Genomic DNA, 25154 nt, shown 5'->3' with positions numbered 1-25154 from the left:
CTGTGTCGGCGACGCAGGGGGCGGGCCGGGGGCGGAGCGCGGGCGGCCGGCGGCTCCGGCTCGGCTCGCGGCTCCCCGCTCCGGCTCCGGGCCCTGCACCTGTGACCAGCGGCCGCGCTCGCCCTCCGCGCCCGGCGCCCGCAGCCCGCAGCCCTATGGCCCCGTCCCGCCTGCAGCTCGGCCTTCGCGCCGCCTACTCGGGTCTCAGCTCCGTGGCCGGCTTCTCCATCTTCCTCGTCTGGACGGTGGTCTACAGACAGCCGGGCACCGCGGCCATGGGGGGGCTCGCAGGTACCCCGGGGCGCGCGGGGGGCGCTGGGGTCCGGCTCCCGCGGCTCGGGCGCCCGGCTGCGGGGAGGCGCCGGCGGCTGCTCCGGGAAGCTCCTCCCTGGCGGCGCTTCCCCGGGGAGTGGGTGGCGTGTTTACCCAAGACTGGCCGTGGGCAGAGCAGGCCCCTCGTGGGCCCGGGCTTCTGGGCATCCCTAGGGGACCTCGGGGACCCAATGCCCGCCCCACGCCCAGGGCCCCGATGTCCCGCCTCTGCCGTTTTCACCAGCCCCGCAGCCCCCAGGTTAGCCCGTCCGCTCTCCACCCTGTGCCTCGGTGACAGCGCCCCTGTGCGCCCGCTGCCCTCGCCACCTCCTATGGGCGGCCAGGTGTGAAGACACCCAAACACACACGCACTTGTTCTGGGGGATCCGCGCCCCTTCCCTGGAGGCTGGGTGAGCTCGGAGAAGGAGTCAGTGGAAAGGAGGGCTGGGTTTCCCGGGGAAGCCCGGCTGCCTCCTTCCAGGGTGGAGCCCAGCCCCGGCAGAGTCCTCAGCGGGGGCTCAGGACTGCGCTAGGGGTTTGAGGGAAATTGACGTTTTCTTTCCACCACGTCGGTGTCTCCGTGCCACCCTCAGGAGCTCTGGCTCCTGAGTCAAGGTCCGTTCAACCCCGCCGGCCTCCCTTTCTGTGCCTCCAGTAGGGCAGAGGAGGCTAGCACTGGTGTTGAGAGCGTCAGCGCGCTGGTGGAGGTCCCGTGCTTACCAATGCTGCGCTCGCTCTGCATCTTTGGGCATGTTGTTCACTTCTCTGTGTTGTAGAGTTGGTGAGAAGACGAAACATATTTTTTCTACTTGCTCACTTTTTTTTTTTTTTTTTTTAACGCTTTCTATGTGTCGGGCACCCTGTTAAGCAAACTGCTTCTGTCATCTCATTTAATCCTTAATTAGTCATTATTCCTGTGTCCATTTTACAGGTCAGGCTTAAACTGAGGCTTAGTGTAAATAAATAGCTTACCCAGGGTTACACACCTCCATGAAATAATATGTGTGGGAAAGCACTCTGGGAAAAAAGTACATGTGAGGATAATGCTTCTACATTAGGATGATCTTATTGGTAACTAAACTCTGCCAAAAGAGCCCTAAATGGACTAACTAAAAATAACTAGATTTGCTCATTGCCCTGAAGCTTACTGACTACGATCTGGATAGAGAAGGAACGGAGGTGGGGTTTCTGCCTTGTAAGAGGGGCATAGGTTACCGCAGCCTAAGCAATGCCAAGCCGAGCACTGGGGGTCTCCAAGGAAGGTGAGTGGGTGCCCGGCTGGGCTGCTCCTCATGCCCGCCTGGACTCCCCACCTGTGGGTTCCTGTCCTCCTGGGGGGAGCCTGCCCACCTCTGCTCAGTTATCTGCAGTCCCCTGGCCCCTTTCCGCTCTGCACCCCGCTCCCCCCGCCTGCCATGCTCCTCCTGGTTCTCTTGTCCCTGTAGAGTATTCCCATTTCCCTCGGCCCTGCTGCTTTCCCCTCTGGATGGCAGGGTGACTCCTCAGGTGAGACCCAGGGGTTGCCCTGATGAGACCGGACAGGAGGGGGCTGCTTGGAGCTGAGGAGGAAGGGCCACCCCTGGAATCTGAGCTGGGTGTGTGGAGTCTGACCCATGGAGGCGTGTGACCGTAGGCACATCAATGCCTCCTGGGCTCGGTTTCCTCTTCTGTTAGGAATGGGAGGAGATGCTGCCTCACAACAGGCGTGTTGTGTGAGGCCCCCATTCAGGTCTAGAATGTAACAGCTGTCTGTCCTCTCCCTGAATCACCCATCTTGCAGCTTCCTGTTGGGGGGCAGCCCTGGGGAGTCCCAGGGTTTCCCTCTAACCCAGTCCTGCCTTCTCTCCCTCCCTGAAGACATCCCTTAGCCTCCAAGACAGGCCAGCTATGTATGGAGCTGCATGCAGGGAGAGGTGTGAGGGCAGCAACAGCTGGGGCAGGATCCTGGCACCTCCCTGACAGCCATTGCAGAACCGAAGATGCCCGGTGATGGTGGGAGCGGCGGCCGTGGTTGTGGCCCTCGTGGTAGCAGCGGGGCAGGTGGGGGAGGGGCAGTGAGGGCCACACGCCCGCTCCACGTGAATGAGTGCTGAGAGTGTCTGCAGCCAGTCAGCCTCTTCCTCTTTTGGGGAGAATCATCAGCAGATTTGTGAGCACCCCACTTCTGACTTGGCATTTTCAGAAACTGCCGAGTCACCAGAGGGCAGCCCCAGTGCACTCCTTCCCCTGTGTGCCGGGCGGGGCTGCTGGGGGGGTGCTGGTTTCCTGGAGCCCCTGGGAAAATGTGCCTGGGTGGAGACCCACTCTCCCTGATCCTGGTGGTTGTCCAGGAAGAAGTGGCTTGAGAAGCTGGAGAAATGATTTTGCTTGGGAACCCTTGGGAAGAAGACTGACTCTAGGTCTAGTAGACCAAAATAGAGTAAGATTGGAAAGCTTGGCTGGGTATCTAGCGGGCTCTAGGTTCTTCCCGTGAGCTGAGTGAGAGAAGCTGGGGTGGGGAGAGGGGTGTGGGAACAGAGGGGGCCCCATGTTCAGTGGCTCACTCATCTGCGTTTCCCTGTGGGCCCCCCAGTCTCCTCCTGGCTCCTCACCTCTAACCCAGCCACTGGGGGTTCTTTCACTGACCAGCTGTGTGCCTTTGATGCCCCAAGCCAAGCAGGGCCCTACTCCTTGAGGCAGATGGGCTGGAGCAAGGAGTGAGGTTTGGCATGGACACGCAGCTGGGTGAGGAAACTATCCGCTCTGCCCCGAGTCATGCAGACCAGGCTTCCTGCAGTCTAGAGTGTCCCAGGGAAGGGAGCAGGGCTGAGGCGAGGGAGGGACCCTGGGGACTCTTGCTGCCTCACTGACCACCTGGGTGGAGTTAGGGGCGGTCTCTCTTCTATGGGCAGAGGCAGGAACCAGGATGAGTGGGGATGGGCCTGCTTCCAGATGTGGCTGGTGTTTATCTGGAGGCCAGGCCTGTGAGCAGGGGAAGTGAGAGGTGGGGGCAGGTTGTGCCTGCTTATTAACGGAGAGCTGGGATCTGGAACACCCTGAATGGTCATCTTCCTCTTCTTCCTGCTCAGCCCTTTTTACTACATGGATGGATGTGGGGGTGGATACATGGGTGTTTGGGAGGCACCGCTGGAGCACAGCTAGTAGACTAAGAGAGGGCATCTCACAGGCCCTTATTTCAGCGTTTCCTAACCCAGAGATTGCTGAGTCACAGGGGAATCGCTCTGACCTCCTTTTTTTTCCCCTAAGCTGGCTTCCAGAATCTTTAAGTGTAAAACATCAGAGAGCCATCTATTTCAGCCCCTCCATGGTGACAGAGGGCAAGTGGAGCTGTCACAGAGGTGCCCATCTGACGGCTGCTTGGATGTGCATAGTGACAATACCCTTCCTTCCTAGGGCCCTTTAAGAAACCAAACAGCTCCCCCAGTGAACACTTAGGATGCACGTGAGATGATTGGGAAAGATTTCTGGGAAGGGTGACTAGCACAGCATCCATTCAGATCATGGAAGACGTACGCAGAAGCTGGGGGGTTGGTATTCTGTCCTTCTCTGGCCTGGACCCGCTTCCTGCCTAGGCAGGGATGAGGACATGCTTGTCCTGGCTCAACCTGACTCTAGGGCCACATTCCAGATCCCTAACCCCTGAGGGAAGTAGGGGTTGAGCGTGGGTCAAACACCATGGGAGAGGAAGCCGCAGGTGTTGGCGGAGGTGAGTCCTCACTAGCGGGGAGCCTTATGTCACCCAGTTTCCAGGTTGGTGGGAACTTCGGGCGTCCCTTCTTTCAGATGTGGAGGCTCTGAGAGTCACGAGCAGCCCTGCAGTGCCAAGCCCAGGCTTCCTGGCTGGCAGCCTCGTGGTTCTCTGTCCCTTGCCAGGCTGCCTGAATTGTGACAGCTTCTGAGGTGGTAACCAGAGCAGAGATCTGTGATGACTCCCCCTCCACCTTCTTATTTTCCCCCAACTTAAAATATTATGAAATATTTCAGGCTCATAAAAAGGGATAGACAATTTAGTGAACTCCCTTAAATATCGTAGATTCAGTCAAAGCATTCTCCCCCAGCCCGATCTCCCTATCTGCTTCCCCTCCCTCTCTCCCCTGCCAGAGCTGACCACCGCTTCCCCCAGCCTCCCAGTGCCCCTCTGCGTGTAGTGTGTGCGGCTCACTTTCTGGAAGGCCTCCTGACTCTCAGGATACAGCAGCCTCCACACAGCTGACTCTGCCTCATTCCTCATTCCTCCCTTGTCGGGACCCTGCAGCTCTGCCCCAGACCCTTACCAATGGAATTAATATTTGCTTCTCTCTTTGGGCTGCGGTGGCAGGCAGCGCCTGGCACAGAGGGCACTCATTGTATTGGCTGACTGGCAGCTGGCATTGGAGGGGAAGAGCCCAGCCAGGCCCAGAGGGCAAACCTACGACCAGCTGGGGGCAACTGGCCTGCCCTTTCAGCAAACAACTTAGGAAATGGAGTCTAGCAGGGGACTTCCCTGGCAGTCCAGTGATCAAGACTCCACGCTTCCACTGCCGGGGGCATGGACTGATCCCTGGTCAGGAGACTACAAGCCTGAATGCCACATGGCACAGCCAAATAAGTAAATAAAATGGAGTCTGTCCGAGAGCAAGAAGAAGGCCACGTGGGAACTGGATGGTCCTGGGGGTTTTACCACTGGGCCTCCCCATCCCATAAAACCAATACATGGAGTTTGGGAAGAGCCCCACTGCCCACGCCATTAGCCTTTCAATGTGGTGGTGGTGGCCTCTGAAGGTGAGGGAGCAGGAGCATCAGAAGAAGTGCTAGTCACTCAGTCATGTCTGACTCTTTGTGACCCTATGGACTTTAGCCCCCAAGCTCCTCTGTCCATGGGATTCTCCAGGCAAGGATACTGAAGTAGGTTGCCATTCCCTTTTCCAACGGATCTTCTCGAACCAGGGATGGAACCTGCGTCTCCTGCATCACAGGCAGATTCTTTACCGCTGAGCCACCTGGGAAGCCCAGGAGGAGCACCAGGGTGGGAGCAGTACCCCCACATCTGTGGCCCCAGGTTGGGTAGTAGGGAGTCCTTGGAAAGCAGGTTGGACTGCAGTGGTCCCCAAACTTTCTGACTTCAGGACCCCTTTATGCTCTTAAAATGTGGGGAAACCCCAAGGAAATTTTGTTGATGTGGGTTATATCTATCAATATGTACTGTATTAGAAATTAATACTGAGGAATTAAAAATTCTTAACTATTTTAAACTATAATACTAAAAATAACATTGTGATAAGTAACTTTTTTTTTGGTAAGAAATACTCAGGTTTTCCAAAACAAACAAAAAACTAGGGAGAACGATGACATGGTTTCATATTTTTGCAAATCTCTTTAATGTCTGGCTTACTGGGAGGCAGCCAGAATCTCTCAGCTGCTTTTGCATTCATGTCCTCTTTACATCGCAGGCCACTGTGGACTCCAGCAAACTCCGCTCAACAGGGACAGAGAAAAGGCCCATACTACCTTACTGTTTTTTTTGTGAGAACAGTCTGGTGTGGGGGGACCCGCAGGGCCCTGGGGGTCGGCATGTGAGGACGGAAGGGCCCCCGCCTGAGCCTCTTTCGGTCTCTCCCCGGCAGGTGTGCTGGCGCTGTGGGTGCTGGTGACGCACGTGATGTACATGCAGGATTACTGGAGGACGTGGCTCAAGGGGCTGCGCGGCTTCTTCTTCGTGGGCGTGCTGTTCTCGGCCGTCTCCGTCGCCACGTTCTGCACCTTCTTGGTGCTGGCCATCACTGGACACCAGAGTAAGGGCTTCCGCCGCGGCAGAGAGTGGGCGGGCCGCTGGGTGGGGCGCTCAGTAGACCCCAGATTACCTTGCTACGTCCAATGTTTATGCCCACAGGACTGGGCAGATCACTTAACTTCCCTGTACCGAGGTTTTCTCATTGTTAAAGTGGGGAGAATGGACCCCCGCACCCCAGCCTCTGGGTTAGAAGGGGTAAGTGTGAGCTGCAGTCAGCATCCAGGAGTGTGTGGTTAGCAGTACCTTTAAGCCTCCTGCCCAGCTCCGGGATGGGAGCGCCCCCTGGTGGCTACAGTAAGCAAGTAGCCAAAGGCCCTTCCTGCCCGCTCCGATGCTGAAGCAGATTGGAAAGTAGAGGTCTAAGGTCAGTGTCACAATAGCAGGGTGGATGATGATACAGACTTGTGATTAGCCAGCCCTGACCTAGCCTCATCCCCACTGCTTCCTGCTAGCAAACTCTGAATGCTCTGGAACCTCTATTACACCTAATCTCTCCACTGGATCGGTTCAGCCTCTGTTGGAGACTGTGGGGAAGAATGGCCCGGGGCTTGTGGCATGGTGGCTAGGGGTCAAGGCCAAGGTCCTCTTGAAAGTCACAGTTGGATTCTTCTGCCCTGCAGGCCTCACAGACCCCAACAGCTACTACCTCTCTTGTGTTTGGAGCTTCATTTCCTTCAAGTGGGCCTTCCTGCTTAGCCTCTACGCCCACCGCTACCGGGCTGACTTTGCTGACATTAGCATCCTCAGCGATTTCTGACCCCACGGGATGAGGGTTCTGCACCCTGATGGTCCTCAGGACCTGGACTCAGCCTCTGAGACATCAGGCGGACTTGTACACCCCCTGGGAACCCCAGAACTGAGGCGGAAAATCTACAGCAGGAGGACGGATGGTGTTTGTGAAGCTGTCCTGTCCCCTTTGGGGGAGCCCTGGCTGCTGTGGGGAGGGGCCCCGCCGTGTTGCTCATCAGCCTGGCTGGAGGGCAGCTTTAGACCTTTAAAACGTGGCTCTATTTTCTTAGCACTCAGCGGGCAGTCTTTGTAAGCAGGCCAGGGCTACAGTCAAGGCAATGGAGGCCGTGCCTGGGGCCCAGGGGCAGGCAGTATGGTCTCTGCTGCCCTGGGCCCTCTCCCTCAGGCAGGGTGGGACCCTGGGGAGGTCAGGTCAAATAAGGGGTCTCTAGTAAAGGCTTCTCAACCCCCTATCCCAGCACCCCCATCCTTGTGTCCCCCAAGTGTCAGGTAGTTGAACTCATTGGTCCCAGGGGTGGGTGACATTGGCTGTCTTTTCCCAAGGCCTGGGGACCTGGGGGGAGTTCAGTGTCCCTCTCCCCACTCTGTTCCCACAGCACTGGCTCCAAGATTGTGCTAGAGCCGTTGCCCCTTCACCACGTACATCAGAGCAGGATGCCCCAAATGAGGCCAGACTCAAGGTCTTGGGGGAGGTGCTCCTGCCCCCTAAAGGGCTTTGGGGAAGGGGGCAGCAGATTGGGCTAGAAGAAACTCTCAAGTGAGGCTTCTATAGCCCAACATTTCCACTCAGTCTTCTCACATCTGCTCCTCCTGGCACCCGAGTCACTGCAGCCCCCAGACGCGCCCCACCCCCATTGCCCCTGCCAGCTGCCCTTCATGAGAGCTTTTTATCTTTCAAAATCTCCCTTCCAAAGGACAAAATCTGCTTTACCACCTATACACTGGCCCAAGGGCTCACCGCACTCGGGAGGGAAGGGGCCGCATTAATCTTTTCTTCGGCTGCCATTTTGCACGGTCCACCCCTTTCCCACCCGATGCGTCCTGCCCCTCAGCTCTTTGCCTTATCTGTGTCACTGTCACTTTAGCAAAAATACAGCAGCCATTTGTATCAGCCAGCCTCCAGTGCTTTCTTGCGGGATGGACTGTGGGAGCAGTGGGTGGGAAGGGTGGGGATGGGAGGGCTCTCCAGTTGTCTCATTAAGTAAGCCATTTCTGTAATAGAGGAGGTTCTCTCCCTCTGGTCCTACTTGAGGGACTCCCCATGGGGGAACCCCCAGGCCAGCAGCACACCCCCAGCCCTCTCAACACACCCCCAGCCAGGGTGAGGATGCCCTTGGGCACAGCTTCAGCAATGCCTGTGGGACTGAGTGCCTGTCGCCCAAGAGGCCAGGACAGAATGGATGAACATGCTTTCCTTGTGTTCTCCAGGCTCCGAAGACTTGGGGCCAGATTCTAGCTAACAAGGCTGCTGCTTCTGCTGCCTGAAGAAGCCTGGCCATCTCGGAACTGTCAAGACAGGTGCCGGCAGCCCCAGCACCTCACAGTGGGTGAGCGTGCCCAGTCCTGTAGCCTCACCATTCTCTCTTCTAGGCTCAGTAGATGCTTAAGGAGTCAAGGTACATTAGAGCAGGCAGGAACGCAACAGTGTCTATTTCAGGAGACTTCAGCTGATAAACAGAGGCCCCAGGAGGTGACTTACCTGACGTGACTTACCAGTCCCACTTGGGACTGAGACTCTTTAGGGAAGCCCGAGTGAGTGGGTCTGCAGGCCTCCATGTCCCCCACCCCTTAACCAGTCCTCTGTCTGTGGACCCAGAGCTGCCGCCTCCCTGTTACCCAGAGGTGGGGCAGGCGGGGGCAGCCAGGGTGGGTTCAGGATAGATTCTTCCTGCAAGGCAGCTGCCACATATCAAGGAGCTGGAGGGAGCTGCCTGCCAGCCCAACCCGTCCCTTCTCTTCCACGTCGAATAAGGTATAAACTGCTGTGTAGCTGCAGGCCCACTGCCCAGCCCTCATCCCCCAGAGGCCCTTTCACATGCACCTTTAAAGCAAATAAAACATTTATTGTTCAGATTTTTTTCCATTTTTTTCCTTTTTTACAAAAACATGCATACATACACAGGGTATAGTCTTGGGGAAGACACACGCACTTGCACGCACACACACTCCCTCTCTTTCACTCGCACACGCGTGCATGCACGCGCGCACACACACATACACACAAATACTTTCCTTCTTGGCCCCAGGCCTCAACCCCAGAAGCCTCGAAGACTGTGCCAGGGTAGCCTCCCCCTCCCCCATGTCTTCCATCCACTCTCCCACCCACTCTCCCCTCAGCCAAGCTAGTCCTATGTAGGGCAAGAGTCAGCTGGGGTCCAGGAGACCCCAGAAAGAGAGAAGGCTCATGGAGGGGGGCATGGTGACTGAGGGAGCCCTGGGGGGGTCATGCTGTGCTTCTGAGGAGAGATGAAGGGTTTGGCACCATTGGATCAGGAAGCACGGAACTCCAAGAGCACCTGTCTGCTCCACCAGGGCACTGAGATGGTCGACGCAGGGAGTCCTCTGGCAGGGGCAGGGCCCAGATGGGAGGCCTGCCGTGCCTGCTCTCAGAGGGGGCTTTGCCTCACTGCCCCGTGGTGGGGAGGAAGCTTCCAGAGTCATCCGAGGGAGCAGGAGAGGAGGAACTCCCCTGCACCCAGGGACATGGGACCCCTCAGCTCCTCCTAACCATCCTCCCCCGACTCCAGCCCCCAGAGCCTAGGAAGGGCCACTCTGGCAGAGGCCACGTTCACATTTCTGTGTGAAGCCTGGGGCTGTGTGCAAAGTCCGGGGTCTACAGAGCCTAGAATAGTGGTTACGGGCTGGGCCCAGCTGAGCCAGTCCTCCTCTGTGCGGTCCTGAGGAGCCGGGCCCAGCCGGGGGCCGGGACCCAGAGGGGTAGACTCTGCTTTGGGGAGAGGCCTACCGGGGCCCGGCTGGCTGCGCAGCCTGCCTTCTCCAAGGTCCTCTGGTCCCTGTCCTAGACCCCGGGCCTTCTCAGGGTCCTTGGGGTGACTGTCAAGGCTGTTCTCTGGCCCCGACTACCTGCCCGAAGGATCTCTGAAGACCCCGGGAACCGGTACTGCTGCCAGAAGTTGGAGGAGAACCAGGTCCGCGGGGTGGGGCAGGGCGGGGTGCAGCGGGTGGCAGATCCATTCTGGAGCCTCAGAGATTCATGGGTTCCTCCTCCTCCACCAGCTGCCCTGAGGTTCTGGGAGAGGGACAAGGGTGGTGCTGCCAGAGAGCTTGGGGCTGCAGGGAGGGCCGGGGCCCAGCTTCCTGAGAAGCCTGGAGTGGCTGTGCCGGGACCTGGGGGGATCCCCGCAGGGGAGGGGCTGTCAGCCCAGGCTCTTACCGCTCTTCAGCCAGGATGCCCACGGAAAGGGATGCCAGCGCCGTCACTGCCTCTACTTCTTCTGCATCGGCCCCTGGCACCCTGTGCACCCAGGAGTCTGGACGGGAGGCCAGGCGCTGCATGCAGCCCCAGTATTCACCTGGACAAGAAGCTGATTCAGAAGGGTCAGGGATACGAGGCCCCCCCACCTGCCGGCCACATTTACTAAACTGGTACTGAGGCTGCACATCTCAGGCCAAAGGCCCAGAGTAGCAGACGTGTCCTCAGCATGGGCTCAGTTCTCAGCTGCCTCCACCTCCACACAACACCCTCCCCAACTTGATCCCCACAACCGTGAGAAAGTGAGGGTTCAGTGTGCTGTGAGGAGCTCTCACAAAGCCCAGGCCACTCCCCCACCCCTACGGCTGACCCATTCCAATGGGTATAGGGCTCCCATGAGCACCATCTGGGCCTCTTTCCCCTGGATGGGGTCTGCATCACAGTGACCTCATAGAGCCCTGAGTCCCAGCCTCCTGGAGCGCAGGGTCCCCCTCACATGAAGACCCCAGCAATGCTCAGCCCAGCACAGGACAGGGGAGGTGGGAAGGACACAGAAGGGAGAGCCGGTCAACACTGCGGCCGCTCTGTATGGCCGTCGGAAGTCACTTATCTGCCCGGGGCTCCCACTGCCCCATCTAGACCGTGGACATGACCGTCTTGCCTACTGTTGTGAGAAATAATGTCCATGGAACATGCCCAGCACAGAGCCTGGCCAGCTCTGTGAGGGCTCCATGCCAAGTATAGCAGCACCTTCAGTGTCATGTATGACCCCATGCCGAGCCCAGGTGTGGGAAATCTGTTTTATTCATTTTGTATCCCTAGCACAGATCATGGGGCTTCCCCAGTGGCTCAGATGGTAAAGAATATGCCTGCAATGCAGAAGACCCAGGTTTGATCCCTAGGTCAGGGAGATCCCCTGGAGGAGGAAATGGCAACCCACTCCAGTATTCTTGCCTGGAGAATTCCATGGACAAAGAAGCCTGGTGGGCTACAGTCCATGGAGTCTCAAAGCGGTGGACATGACTGAGCAACTCACACACACACACACACACACACACACACACACACACTACACAGATCATGGGTAGCATATAAAGTGCTGCATAGATGCTGAGCTGAAGTTGAAAATTTAAAGTGCTTTCCAAATGTGGGGTTAACCTAGGACTCAGCTCCCAAAGCAGGTGGAGTTCCTAAGACCCTGTGGCCAGAACTGAGGGTCAGGATGGGAACAAGCTCTTCCACAAACGAGGCCTGAGTGCTGCTGGGGGCAGGGCCCTGGCCTAGGGCAGCAGCTGGGGAAGGGAAGCCAGTCCTGCCTGGTCCCCACCGTCTGCCCATCCCTGCTGAGTCCATCTGGAAGGCTCTGAGGGTATTCACCTGTGGGGGCGCCTGCCCCCCATTACTATGGGGTACTTTACAGAATGCCTATTCCAAAGCAGCAGCAGCTCCCCTGGGCTGGCTGGGGTTGGAAGACCTGGGGCTCTGGTCCCTGGGGGCAACAGACCCCCGAGTTTTCCCCAAGTCTGGGGTCAGCCGTGTCCTCTCTCCACACTCACTGTGCACTCGGATCACAGCTTCCAGGGAGCGGATGGCATTGAGGTTGGGTTTCTGCTTCCAGCCTTCTTCTGAGAGGGGATCCACCTACAGAAGAAGGCATGCATCAGTTGCCTGCCTCACAGCGACCCATAGGCCCAGCTCTCCCCCATCCCAGGGCCCTCGCTTTCCAGGCTCAGATAGGCATGTGCTCCTGGCTCTGCCTGGGGCAGGGGACACTGACCTGAGGTCTGACCCAGAGAAGAGGCATCCACTCTGTTCCCCTCAGTCCGGGCCTGGCCACCCTTACCCTGCCCATCGGCAAGCCCCCAGGGAGGCGCCCCAACTGCCTGCTGCCTGGGCTGCTCCTGGGAAAACTGGACTGCCTGCCCCACAGATGCACGGATCGAGGGCGGGCACCTCACCTTGTTGCCCAGAAGAGCAGCCACACAGGCCTCGGAGGCATCACAGATGGCTGTGAGGTCATGGCCACCCTCCAGGGCCAGCACCACCGCACCTCCGGCCAAGCTCATGAGCTGCTGCGTCATGTACCCAAAACCTACAAGGTGGATGAGGAGGGTTAGGAGGGGCCGGGGTAGAGGAGGGGAGCCCCTTCTACCTCTGTTATTTCCCTGCTTGGCTCCTCCCTTAGAAAGAGTGACTCAGGTGACAAATCTCTACTTTACCGATGGCTTTCACACGGAACCCCCTGTGAATCCTATTAGTGTGCCTCACTGAATGCTCAATGAGGTTAAGGGTGGCTAGTAAGTGACAGGGCGAGGACTCGAACCCGGGGTAGGGACTCCAGCCCATGTCTTTTCCACTGAGACACACCATATTCCTCCCTGTCCTCCAGGCTCTGCACTGCTGAGTGGGCTCCCTCTGTTCTGAGAACTCTGCTCCTCCCCATCCACCCCCGCCCAGGAGAAGCTGCCCGCCCAGCCTGGGAAGGACACAGGGTGGGAGAAGTCCTGTGACCGAGCCTCCAGTCTGCGGGACTTGAGTCCCCAGGTGTGACTTAGGCCTTCCTCAATGAACCGACCTGACCTGTGCATGATCCCCGTCCCATGCTCATGGCCCTGGGCCAGCCACTGTCACCTCCCTCTTGACTTGGGCAGCGCTGCCCACCCCCCCGGCCCACCTTCATGCCCTTGCCGCCCCCCTAGCAGGGGCCTCCTTACACTTGGCAGAAACATGGTAGCCACCCAGTGGGGGCGGGTGACCCTCGGCAGCATCAAACCCAGCTGACACCAGGACCAGGTCCGGAGAGAACTCCCGGGCGATGGGCATCACGACTATCCTGTGTGCAGGGAAGGGGGGCTCACAGGCTGTGCAGGGCTGCCCGGCAGCGGAGGTGGAGGGCCCTACCTGGGCCCAGTCCTCTCCCACCAACTCTATGGGGGAGCACCCTACTTTCAGGACTCCCAGCAGGATGAGCGGATGCCTCTGGCTTCCTCGACCTTGGCCCACCATCCATGTCCCTGGTACAGCCTAAGGACTCAGCCACCCAGGGCTCTTAACTGGCAAGAGGCAGGAAGGAGCCAAGGATGAGGGGATGAAAGAGGAGCTGGTGCGCTGTGTTCGGTGGGGAGTGGTGGGCAGGGCCACAGGGAAGGGGCAGGTTACTAAAGCCTCAGGGCAACACCACAAACACTCAGCACTCAGCTGCCACCTGCTTAGGACTGAGTCGGCCACACGTCACCACTCACCACCTGAGAGCTGACCCGGGCAATAGATCCTCTGAGGTCCTGGGCCACCAGATCCATGCTCATCCTTTGCACCTGCCAGCCCCTCCTCATCCCTCACCCATCCCTGGGTCCACTTTGCTGTCCTTCAAGACCCTGGGTGCACAGATGCCAGGAACCCCAGCCCAAGGCTCCTACAAAATTAACTCCCATTAAGAATACTCCCAAAAAGTCTACGGAGACCTATTTCCAGGCTTCTCTTTCTCCAAATGGAATCTAGGAACCCCCAGAGAGAAATACACAACAGCTCCTGAGCCAAGTCCCCCTTCTAGAATGGCTTTTCTTAAGCAACAACCCCAATATGGACATCACCTGCTTGTTTTCCCTCTTCCTCCACAGTTTAGGCTTCTCAGCTCCTATGCAAAGTCCACCTCCTCCAGGCAGCTTTCTTTGCCTTAACATAGCAGCTCTGCTCAGTTCCCCCTGCCTGTCTCCCTGCACTCAGCTCAACACTGGCTCTTGGTAGCGTGTGACATTATAAAGTACACCTTGACCTTTTCAGTCTGTTTTCCTGTCTTCCCACAGGGACTGGATGCCCCTAGAGTCTAGTGTAACCATGCCTTTCCCTGTCTCTCAGTCCACAGACCCACTCCAGGGCTGGCTTATAATGTCTAGTGATTAGATGAGGACAAGCTGACAAGCCACCTCATCACCTCCAACCTGGTGCTGCTGGAAAAGGGGAGGAGAGGGTGGCCCTGCTGGGCCAGGCCTCCTCTGGGCCCCTAGTGAGCTTACCTGAAGGCAGCCAGGTACTCAGGATCCCCCATGGGGGGGTCGAGACCTCCAGCCCAGGCCACGTTGACATTGAAGCCCTCACCGCTGCCAGCTCCCACCTGGAACACAGGAGGCAGGAGAGATGTGAAGAGAGCAGTGTCCTGGGATCCAAACCCCTGGATGTCAGTGCTACAAGAGCAGCTCATGCAGCCCCTTCCCTTCCAAACGTAGAAACGGAGGATCAGAGAGGCTCAGCAGCCTACCCAGGATCACACAGCTAGCTGTGACAGAGAGAGTTAGGGCCACTCATGAGAGTCAGCGGGCCGGAAGATGTGGTTACCTCATCCACAGCCCCACTGCCAGGGAAGAAGTTGCCGTCGTCATGGCGATGAAGGGAGATGTACAGCACATTGGGGTCCTGGTAGAAGGTCTGCTGGGTGCCGTTGCCATGGTGAACGTCCTGTGCAGGGAGATGGGCAGTGGATTAGGGCAGGTCTGAAAGCAGAGAGATGGGGGCTAGGACAGGCTGGAAAGGTCTCCAGGTCAGTGACCATTATGCAGGTCAGGAGTCTAGACCTGGGGGTGAGAACACGGGGACTCCTAGAGTTAAACTGTCCAGGGACCCATGGGTGCTTTGTAAGCCTCAGTCTCCCCACCTTATGTACAGAAATGTACATAACACGCTAGGTGGGGGTGATGATAACATGAGACCTGGAAGGGGAGGAGCCGCACCGAGGGCAGGCCAGCCAGAGCCAGAGGGAGAGCACGTGTTGGGGGAGGGTGAGTGCCAGGAGAGGGAAGCTTCCAGGGTCACACATCAGGAACCCTTACTACTGCGTCTTGCTCAAGGTCAGGGCGTGATGCAAGCGATGGAAACCACACTCCATTAAAGAGGGGCTAGGACAACGAGGCCCAGCACCATCCTCAGAAGAGCGCCGAGCACCACCCCCAGGCTCCTGCCTGGCCTGGGAACGCGAAGGTGGACTGTGCACGCGCACTAGTGTGGCCCGTGTCTCCGTTCTGCGTTGGAACATCCCATAAGTAGATGTGAATACGAAGTGGTTAGACACAGGTGCTCCAGGGCTAAAGGGCCTCGGCTCTCAGGGCTTACAAGGTATACGGCTGTGTACAGGTTAACCTAACCGCTCTGTGCTGACTTCCCTTATCTGTAAACCAGGGCAGAGTCAGGATTAAATATGTGATGCATGAAACCATCAGTGTCTGGATTTGATTAGTGGTAACTGGATGCAAAGGCTGACTCGTTGGAAAAGACCCTGATGCTGGGAAAGATTGAGGGCAGGAGGAGAAGGGGACTACAGAAGATGAGATGGTTGGATGGCATCACCGACTCAATGGACATGGGTTTGGGTGGACTCCGGGAGTTGGTGATGGACAGGGAGGCCTGGCGTGCTACAGTTCATGCGGCTGCAAAGAGTCGGACAAGACTGAGCGACTGAACTGAATTGAGGTTGATGTTATGTGCTATTATTGGCACTCTCAGTACCTGCAGGGGAAAAGCAGAAGTGACCAGATCTACAAAGGGAAGCCAACAGAGGCCCAAAGGCAGCATTCAGATGGCTCCTCCCCTGTGGGAGCCAGTTACGGCTGAGCCCTTCCCACAGGCCAACTCCTCTGGGCCTCCGAAAGGCCCCGTGATGGGGGCACTATCCTCACCCACATTTACACACGGGGAAACCGAGGCTTGGGGAGGCAAATGCAGAACTAGGTAGGACACAAAGCCACGTCTCGGGTCGCCAGGCTCAGGGCTCTTTCCACAGGGCTCTCGGACCTGCAGGGGCCAGGAGCTGGGACCTACCCAGTCCACAATGAGGATCTTGCTGGCCTTGCCCTGCTGTTGCAGCTGCCGGCAGGCAATGGCCACTGAGTTGAAGAAGCAGAAGCCCCTGGGAGGAAAAGACAGAGGTCGTGCCAGCCTGTTCGCTCCCCGTGCCACCCCCACCCCACTTGTCTCCAGCCCGGCCCCAGAAGGCTGACAGGAAGGAGGGGGAACCTGGCCAACCAAGCCCCCCCAACCCCCAAGAGGAGGGCCGTGAGGGCCTGCCCTCCACTCCAGCCCATCTAGGCCTCCCCGGGCCTTACATGGCTGTGGAATGGTCTGCATGGTGTCCTGGGGGCCGAACCACAGCAAAACCATTCTGGAAACAGAAAGAATGCTTGTCAACCAAACAGCCAACCGTCTGACCCACACCTCTATGAAGCCGTCCCCCAGCCGCAGGCTCTTCCCCTGAGAAGGGACTGTAAGACAGTGTGACTGACCAAGGGGCCCTCTGCTGACCCCCAGGCCGTGAACACAGAACCTCCCATCCTGGGGGCTCCTGGCTGTTATCACTTTGTAATAACAACAGCTATTATTTATTGGGCAAAATCTATGTGCCTGGCCCTGTGCTAAGCACAGGGTTAACACTGGATTTCACCCTCAACGCTCTGAGGTAAATGTTACCTAATCTTCATAACATCTTCATAAGGTAAACATTGTGATTATCTGCTTTACAGACAGGAGAAGCCTGGAGCCTTAGGTGGATTTAATATTAATAACTCGTGCGAAGTTGCCTGATAGCAGAGCTAAGACTTGGGCCACGAGCTCCTAAACAGTGGGGGCTCAACACAAGCTCCCATAAGGTGCCAAGCCCAGAGCAAACAAGCTCGAGTGTCAGCCCGGTGTGTAAAACTTCAGCACCACGAAGGGCCACTCTGCCAGTGCGTGGGGCCCTGGAGAGGCTCCGCGACTTGCCCGCGGTCACACAGCAAATATGTTAACTGACCCCGCATGAGCATGGGCCTGCCTCTCTCAGAGACCACAGGACCAGGGGCCCAGTGACTTGATTCCTCAGCAGGTAACGTGAGCCTAGGATTCAGATCTCATCTGTCCCTCCCGAAACCCTGTGGTAATCTCCAGGAGGAATGTGATGCTAGGCCCTGGGTCTGCCTCCCCCGCTGCCCGTTCCCTGCCTCCTTCCTCCGTGACTCACCCACCCTCCACTCAAGCCTCCTACCTTTAGCTCACGGGAGGCCACTTTGAAGGCGAGGTCGGTGACGCTGCCAGCAGCCCAGCGGGCCGCGTTGGAGGAGTGCAGCTCATTCCAGATGGTGTCGGTGTCCACCTGTGGGGGCCAGAGTCAAGACCCGCCTCACCCACGGCCTCCCACAGGAGCCAGGGCCTCGGGGGCAGTGCCCACCCCATGGCTAGGACCCCAGGGGCAGGGAGCTGGGCAGATGGCTGCCTCCCCCATGCCCCACCGCCCAAAGGCAAGGCCTCCCGTGTCCCCCAGTCCCAGCACAACTTCTTCCCAGCTTCAGTCCACATCACCAGCCCGCATCTGGCCAGCACTCTGCCGGCAGCATCGCGCCTGCCCCCCCAGTCAGAGGAGGGGGCATGGCGTTACCTGGGCGGGACTTGGGGTTTGGGCCTGGAGGGGGTTTTAAGCCCCCGCTGACTCTGCTCAGGCCCTCGGGATGGTCGGAGCTCGAGGGGCCGTCTGCACCACTGTCTTCCACTCAGGGCCCCTAGCCCAGGCTGGGAGGCCCCCCAAACCCAGTCCCTGGGCCTCAAGGCTAGGGAGGGGCCGGGGGGCGTGATGGGGAGATGGGGAGGGCGAGGCGGACCGAGAGAGGCGAGGAAGGCAGAGAGAGTCGCAAGAGGCTGGAGAAAGAGAGAAAGACAGAGACAGAGAGGGAGAGGAGGGAGGAGAAAACAGAAGCAACAACAGTTGGAAAAATCAGAAAGTGGCAAGAAATGGGAAGTTGTGAACAGGGCGCTGACCGGCTCCCACACAGCCTCCCAGCGACAGTTCCCATCCCTCCAGGACTAGGCCTCCATCCCCTGCTCTACATTCCCGGCCGGGACACCACCACGGGGACATTCTGAAGGGAGGAAGGGCACTGCCAGGAGGCAGAAGTCCCCAGGCAGAATGAGAAGGAGCAGGGAAAGCTAGGGCATCAGGACATGCCTGGGTCTCCAAGGATGCCAGAGGCACCCCACAGCCCCAGGCCAGGTGGCCTGGAGGCCAGCGTGCTCTCAGAGGGAGATGAGCCCAAGCCCCAGGCTCAGCCCCGCTCTCTCAGCCTCCTCAACCTCCACCAGAGGCCTTCAAAGTGCAAGGCAAGGGGCTCTACACTCAGGAGGACAACCCACCAACGAGGAGCTTCTAGCCGGCAGAGGAGGCACTAGGGGAGAGCCCCGGCCCACTGGGCCCGGCAGGACCACCGAAACAAGCAGGCGGGGGCTGGGCCTGGGGGAATAGGGAGGGAGGAGGTCTGGAGAGCCTGCATACTTACCCCAACGCCGCCGCAAGGCAGCATCACGAACATCCGCTGTGCCAGGAGGCCTGCAGGGAGAGGCCCAGGCGCATGAACTGAACCCGCTCAGCCTCCGGCCCGGCCCGAAGCAGGGGGGCCCCGAGAAGAGGGCCGGCAGGGGCTGGCATGGGTGGAGGTGGGCAGCACGGGGATGCCTGGACGCCGAAGGGACAAGCTCGACGGAGTGAGGACGAGAGCATAGGAGGATGCTCGGGCTGGGTGAGCCGGTGGCATGGGGTGGTGGGGCAGGGAGGGTCTGGGGGCCCCTACCTGCCAGCTTCCCATTGTCCAGTTTGAGGCGGCTGAGCGGGTTGGTGCCGTAGAGGAGTACATGCCGCTCAGAGTGCACTGACTGCAGCTCCTCCAGGGAGGCCTTCCGGCCCCGGAGAGACTGAGGAAGGACCCACAGAGCCCCTGAGCCTCTGCTTTGGGCAGCCCTCCCCTGCCATTCCCACCGCCCAGACTGGCTCCAGGCCCTCCCAGCTCCTTCCCTCCCACAGCCCTCACCCACTCTAATCCCAAAGCCCCCACCTGCCTCCTCACCTCACACTGGCTCCGGAGCCCCCGTTCCAGCAGCCGGGACCAGATGCTCTGGATACGGCCCGCGTGCTCCGGGTGCCTGCTGTTGTCCCCGCAGGAGCACTGGTGCTTCAGCATCACCGAGTCATAGACCAGCCCTGCGGGGAGTGGGCTCAGGGGTCAGGGCCCTGGGGAGCCCCAGACACACCCCACAGTCCCCCATGCCCCATCCTACCCCTCGGCGCCTGCACACACACCCCTAGCTTCTTACCCAGGCAGCCTCGGGCACCTCACCCACACACCACGCAGCCCCAACCTACACAACTGCCACATACTACTGCCTTCCCGACTCACTGACCCTCCTCATGTGGCCCAAGGACCATGACCAGGACCTCAAGAGCTTGGAGCCTAACAAAGGGAGGCCTGAGGCTGGGGGCTCGCCTGGATATGATGACCCAAATAGGAGCCCCAAAACTGGGAGCTGGGAAGCCCACAGAGACACCGGGCCATGTGACAAGACAGATGTGGCTTTGGGGAAATTCAAATAGGGGAAAATGAATAACCACCTAACTGCTCGACCAATAAGAAATGTTTAAACTAAAATACTATGATGACACACTATAAAATCTCATTTTTAGGGCTTCCCTCGTGGCTCAGTGGTCAAGAATCTGCCTGCCAATGCAGGAGACATGGGTTTGGTCCCTGGTCCGGGAAGATCCCACATGCCAAGGAGCAACTGAGCCCATGTGCCAGAACTACTGAGCCTGCGCTCCACAACAATAGAAGCCGGTGCAATGAAAAACCCACACACCACAACTGGAAAGTAACCTCCACTCACCGCAACTAGAGAAAAGCCTGCATAGCAATGAAGACCCAGCACAGCCAAAAATAAATAAAATTACTATTTTTAAAAATCTTTAAAAAATTTTTAAAGATTAATTATATCACAAAGTATTCATAATGTGTAAAATGAATAGGGTATAAAATGTAGCCACAAAACGTAGTGTATATGGGATTTATACGTGTGGCTAGAACGAAGACTGGCCTGAAATACGGCATCGTTTATGAGGGGCTGCCTCTGGGTGATGGGATATTGGCTCATGATTTTTTTTTTAGTAAATTTAAAGGTCACACCTATATTTTTTCCTTTCCTTTTTAAATATTTATTTATTCGGCTGCACCAGGTCTTCGTTGTGGCATGCAGCATGTGAATTCTTAGTTGCAGCATGTGGGTCTAGTTCCCTAAGGATTGGACCTGGGGCCCCTGCATTGAGAGCATGGAGTCCTAGCCACCGGATCACCAAGGAAGTCCCCTGGCTGGTGGTTTTTTTTCCATTCTTATGCTTTTCTATTATTTTTCAAAATTTCTAAAATGCTCTTGAGTTCTTCTCACAAGCAGAGCAACAATGTAATTTTTGAAAGGCCTGAATTAATTGTCAGGAGACCTGAATTCTTAGCCTGGCCTGCCAGCCAGCCAGCTGTCCCCTTGATTTCCCGAGCCTGGGTCTCCTTAACTGTAACATGGATACAACCACCGGCTCCATGGGACACTGAGTAGATCTCCTCAGACTAAGAAAGGGCTCTGTGGTCTCGAAACATGTCCAGAGTGAATTATGACACAGGGAATTATGGACTCCCCTCTGAGCCCCCGTGTGCCCCGGCCTCTTCCTCCTGCCCTCTAATCCAAGCCTTACCCGTGGTGAAGGGCAGGGTCCGGGCAGGGGTCTCTGAGCTGGGCAGGATACGGGCCTGGCTGGCGGGCTCTGGGGTCGACAGCGAGGCAGGTGCGGCCGGGGATGACTGAGCCCTGGACAGGGGCCGGTGACTGCCCGGGGCCAGGGGAAGCAGCACGGAGTCTCCAGTGGCTCCTCGGGGGAGCCGCCCGGCCAGTCGCTGCTGCTCCCAGAGGAACACCTGAGGGACACAGGGGGCCTCAGGCTTCAGGTTCTCAGACCCTGCTCCATCCGCCTCTGCCCACAGCCAAGAAATCTCCCGTCAGGCCCCTCTTCTGCAGAAGCCTCTGGCCCTGCTGCCCAGCTGGGCTTTGAGTCTCTGAGCTCCCTACCCATATACTCCCCCAAAGATCTGCAGCCTAGACTGACCACCCCATTGCCCCAGTACTCCCTGAGCCCTCGAGACTCCAACACCAGAACTGGAGTGAGGGGCCTCAGGTCGGCTCTGACCAGGATCTCCTCCTGGTCTCGAGGACTACCCACCGCTCAAGGACATAGGGACCTGCGTGAGCCGCTGCACTCTGTGGACTGTTACCACATCTTATGGGCTGAGCTGTGTCCCTTCCCACCTCGTATTTAGGATGGGACACCCAGTCCCCTCAGTATGTGACCTGATTGGAGATAGGGTTTTCACAGGGGTACTCAAGTTAAAATGAGGTCATCAGGGTAAGCTCCAATATGATTCTTATCTTTATAAATAGGGGAAGTTGGGATACAGACGTGGACAGAAGACAATGTGCAGACCCAGGGAGAAGGCGGCCATCTACAAGCCGAGGGAAGAGGCCTTCCTTCACAGGGCTCAGAGGGAGCCAACCCACCAACACCCCGATTTCAGACCTCTAGCCTCCAGAACTGTGGGGAAAGGAACACCTGCTGTTTAAGGCACACACTTTGTAGTACTTGTTACACGAGCCCCAGCAAATGAAGACTCTATGGCTTGACTCGTTCAGTTGAAGGGCCAAGCCTGGCTCTGCCCCACCTCCTGCCCTAGCACCTTCCTGGAAACAGTACTAACAGTCACAGGGGAGAAGTCCTAGAGCAGGAATGCATGGGGCTCCATGAAAGGCCAGTTTCACCACTGGAAAGGGACATGGCTTCAGCCTGAGGCTGGAAGGCTGCTGGAGGTGCACATACATGTATGTGTGTATGAATGCACATATGCATGTGTGTGAATGCGTGTATGCCTGTGCGTATGTCTGTCTGTACCTCAGTGTGGGTTTGGCAGAAGAACCATGGTCCCAGAGCTGTCCCCTGCACTGACGTCCTATCTCCCTCCCTTCCACCACTACCAGGCCCCAGAGTCTCCTGACTCTACCTTCTGAGAGGCCCCTAGGCCTGACCATACCTGCTGGTGCTGCTGGAGAGGAACAGTGCCTCTGGCCTCCTGCTGCCCATGGCTGGACTCCCTATGTTCCAGGCCATCATCCCGCAGTGGCCCCACGCTCCCACCATCCGTCTCGAGGTCCTCAGCTGAGGGTATCTGCCGCAGTCGGGGCTTCTCACTCGGCTTGGCTGACCTCTAGGGGTGGGGGAGATGTCTACTGAGGAGACATGCTATGGCACAGGACGTGAGGTGGGGAGTGGTGGTTGGGGCCAGATCGTCCTGCATCCCGCTGAGACTCTAGTGGTCACACAGCCCCGGGCCCCACACATCCCCTCTCTGGCCCTGCCCGCCCTGAGTCTCCCTTCTTTCAACCCCAGTTCAGCCACCCCTCACTGCCTCCCCTACCCCGTCCCCCTCACCTTGATCAGCTGGACGTGAGGTTTGAGCCGCTCCAGGCGGGGCTGCAGGGGCCCCAGCAGTGAGGGGGTAGTGGCGCTTGGGGGCAGGGGCTCTGAGCGGGTCCGGCTCAGTGGCCGGTGGAGGCCTGATCCAGAGGGCCGCTCGGTGGTCAGTAAGGACTGGGCAAAGTGGAAGGGCAGTGGCCCAAGCCCGGGCACTGGAAAGAATGGGGTGGGGGGCATAAGGAGGAGACCACAAGGAAGAGTGGAGGGAAGCCAGGGTGGAGGGTGAGGCGAGCCAGGGACTCAGCAGCAAGACGCACAGGAGGACGGGACCCTGGCCATGCTTGGCCCTTGGCAGGGTGCTGGGATCCAGCCCTTCTGGAGAAGCTGGGACTCACCAGTCAGCAGAGGGGTGTGAGTCACTGAGGGATCCAGGAGGAGAATGGGCTGCAGGCGAGAGGGCAGGGGGCCCCCAGCCTCGGGCTCCAGGCCATGGGGCAGGAAGAGGTGAGCATGGGGGTTCCCCAGGACTGGGCCCCGAGGGCCCAGAGTCGCATGGGTCCTGCGGTCACCATCAGCCTGCGGGAGAGTGGGGGAACGTCACTGGCGAGAAGACCCTGGTGGGGAGGACAGTGAAGGCCAGGGGCGGGGTGTAGGAGAAGGAATGGAGAGATCTCAGGGTGTTTGGGGTGGGGGAGGGCGCCTCAGCCACTCACCCTGGCAGGGGCGGGCAGCCCCAGTGTGATTGTGGGCAGCAAGGCGAACGGGGCCAGAGAGGTCTCCTGCAGCCGCAGCCGCTGGCCCAAGAGCGCCTGCCATGGGAGCAGGGCAGGGGTCACCGGTTCCAGACCTCCACCCCTAGGCGCACCTTCCCCGGAACACCCCCAGAGGCTTGGGTGGGGGCTGCCCAGATGCTGAAGCCCCAGCCTGGCCGGGCTGCCTGCTGAGGACCGCTGAGCCCCAGAGATGCCCCGGGGCGCCCAGCCTGCCAAGGCCTTACCTCGGAGCCCAGGACGGGGTTGGGGCCATGCTCGCTGTCGTTGGGGGAGCTGCACCCTGATGCCGGCGTGCTGCTACTACTAGGGGAGGAGTCTGAGGGTTGGGGAGAGGGGGGTGCTCAGTTAGGAGCCAAGAGTGGCTAGGAGGGGGCCAGGAACAAGCCCTTTCCGCTGTGGATGGGCTCTGCTTCCTGCTTTCTTCCAGAAGGACAGGAAGGCCACCACCAGCCTCCAGCACCTCTGAACACTTGGTTTTTTTAAGATGCCCCTTCTTTTGGGCAGACGTCAGATTAGCCAATGGAGCAAAAGCTGGGTTCAGCCCCAACTCACCCCCTGGCAAGTGTGTAGGGCACCCTGTGACAACCACCCACAGGGGCCCTGGGGGAGGGCACCAGGCCTGCCTGCCACCCACCCACCCTGCCGGGCCTCACCGCCGAGGGTCTCTGCTGGCCGCCGACGGAGGCTGGGAGGGGCGCTCTCCTTCCGCAGTAGCGGGTTCTTCCTCCGCTCCAGGGACTTCTTGGGCTTGTAGCGCAGCTTCAGGTTGGGCTCAGAGACTGCAGGAGCGCCGGGATCACTTGGTGCACGCCCACCGGGTCTCTGCCCTAAGCCCTCCCTTCCAGCCCTCTCTGAGACAGGCAGGAGAAGGCAGTACCCCTCCCTGACCCTCTCCCAAGGCTCTTCCCCCTTAGCCCCTCTAGAGGTCCCTGCTGGCCTGTCCACGCACCTGTCTTGCGCAGAGGGAAGTGTTCTGGAGGGTCGCAAGGCAGGCTGGGAACAGGAGGCAGGAAGCTGCTGAGCATGGAACGGGCAGCTCCCTCCGTCTCCAAGGGCTCGAGAGTTCTGTGGAGTGAGCACCAAGGCTGCTTCAGAGGGGCAGGGATGCCCAGAGGCGTAGCAGCCACCTTCTTCCACCCTTTGGGACCTGTCGGGGAAGGCAGCGGGGCTTCCCAGGTGGCGCTAGTGGTAAAGAACCCTCCTGTCAATGCAGGAGACATGAGATGTGGGTTCGATTCCTGGGTTGGGAAGATCCCCTGGAGGTGGGCATGGCAAGCTACTCCAGTATTCTTGCCTGGAGAATCCCATGGACAGAGGAGCCTGACGGGCTACAGTCCATGGGGTCACAAAGAGTCGAACACGACTGAAGCGACTTAGGATGCAGGCATGCTGGAGTGGCAGCAGCCAGGAGGGCCAGGCGGAGTGCATGGCCAGTATGAACAGGGGCCATCTCCAGGGGGCAGTACTGGGCCACCCATCCTGATCTGTCCTTAGGAGCCAGGGTCCCAGACAACAAAGGGAGGAAGCTGTTCTAAGAATCTGGATATTTCTGTGCTTAGGGGAAGACACAGAGGAGAAAACCAGCGTGGTGTGCGTGAGAGAGTGTATGTGGGGGGAGGAGAGGCTTGTAGGGAAGAAGGGCCTCAGGCGGGGTGAGAAGAGATAATTAAAGGCCAGAGGAGGGCAGGTATCAGCTGGGAGACAGGGTCGGAGAGGCACTAGGATTAGAGGTGAGGGGTGAGGATTAGGTGAAGGGCAGCTGAGAGCAGCGGTCTGCGTGTGCTGTGTGCTCATTGGCGGACATCCAGAGGGGGGCGTGGCAAGGAC

General features: G+C 58.5%; 2 protein-coding genes across 12 annotated transcripts in view; one reads left to right on the top strand and one right to left on the bottom strand.

Moving 5' to 3' along the window:
* The first annotated feature begins 38 nt into the window (after window positions 1-38).
* Window positions 39-7943, top strand: SLC48A1 (solute carrier family 48 member 1). Its single transcript, XM_019960718.2, has 3 exons — window positions 39-291; window positions 5916-6083; window positions 6703-7943. The coding sequence occupies exons 1-3, from the start codon at window positions 156-158 to the stop codon at window positions 6837-6839; spliced, it is 441 nt and encodes a 146-aa protein (XP_019816277.1). The 5' UTR covers window positions 39-155; the 3' UTR covers window positions 6840-7943.
* Window positions 7944-8874: 931 nt separating this feature from the next.
* Window positions 8875-25154, bottom strand: part of HDAC7 (histone deacetylase 7) — a 36766-nt gene continuing 20486 nt past the window's right edge. For 9 of the 11 annotated variants that reach the window (XM_070789209.1, XM_019960713.2, XM_019960712.2 and 6 more), the window contains 21 exons: window positions 24277-24392; window positions 23981-24106; window positions 23552-23643; window positions 23268-23363; window positions 22950-23130; window positions 22570-22766; window positions 22172-22345; window positions 20788-21007; window positions 19118-19251; window positions 18845-18965; window positions 18554-18603; window positions 17272-17379; window positions 16358-16413; window positions 16074-16161; window positions 14598-14717; window positions 14279-14376; window positions 12980-13098; window positions 12224-12357; window positions 11822-11906; window positions 10227-10365; window positions 8875-10082 (listed from right to left, as the gene is read on the bottom strand). In XM_070789209.1, the coding sequence (XP_070645310.1) occupies window positions 10037-10082; window positions 10227-10365; window positions 11822-11906; window positions 12224-12357; window positions 12980-13098; window positions 14279-14376; window positions 14598-14717; window positions 16074-16161; window positions 16358-16413; window positions 17272-17379; window positions 18554-18603; window positions 18845-18965; window positions 19118-19251; window positions 20788-21007; window positions 22172-22345; window positions 22570-22766; window positions 22950-23130; window positions 23268-23363; window positions 23552-23643; window positions 23981-24106; window positions 24277-24392 (2500 nt within the window). In that variant the 3' untranslated portion in view covers window positions 8875-10036. Of the gene's footprint in view, window positions 10083-10226; window positions 10366-11821; window positions 11907-12223; window positions 12358-12979; window positions 13099-14278; window positions 14377-14597; window positions 14718-16067; window positions 16162-16357; window positions 16414-17271; window positions 17380-17661; window positions 17919-18553; window positions 18604-18844; window positions 18966-19117; window positions 19252-20787; window positions 21008-22171; window positions 22346-22569; window positions 22767-22949; window positions 23131-23267; window positions 23364-23551; window positions 23644-23980; window positions 24107-24276; window positions 24393-25154 lie in introns of those variants that run through there. The other 2 variants (XM_070789210.1, XR_011566577.1) reach the window with 2 other exon arrangements.

This window comes from Bos indicus, chromosome 5 (assembly GCF_029378745.1).
Source record: "Bos indicus isolate NIAB-ARS_2022 breed Sahiwal x Tharparkar chromosome 5, NIAB-ARS_B.indTharparkar_mat_pri_1.0, whole genome shotgun sequence".
Lineage (NCBI taxonomy): Eukaryota > Metazoa > Chordata > Mammalia > Artiodactyla > Bovidae > Bos > Bos indicus.
Note: the sequence above shows the minus strand (reverse complement) of the source record. Positions and strands in the feature narration are given on the sequence as shown.

Bases quoted from the DNA above. Each gene is read 5' to 3' on its own strand.
- SLC48A1 (XM_019960718.2), top strand. From the start codon at position 156: ATGGCCCCGTCCCGCCTGCAGCTCGGCCTTCGCGCCGCCTACTCGGGT. The intron at 292-5,915 runs GTACCCCGGGGC...TCTCCCCGGCAG, and splicing joins GGCCATGGGGGGGCTCGCAG to GTGTGCTGGCGCTGTGGGTG. The intron at 6,084-6,702 runs GTAAGGGCTTCC...TCTGCCCTGCAG, and splicing joins GGCCATCACTGGACACCAGA to GCCTCACAGACCCCAACAGC.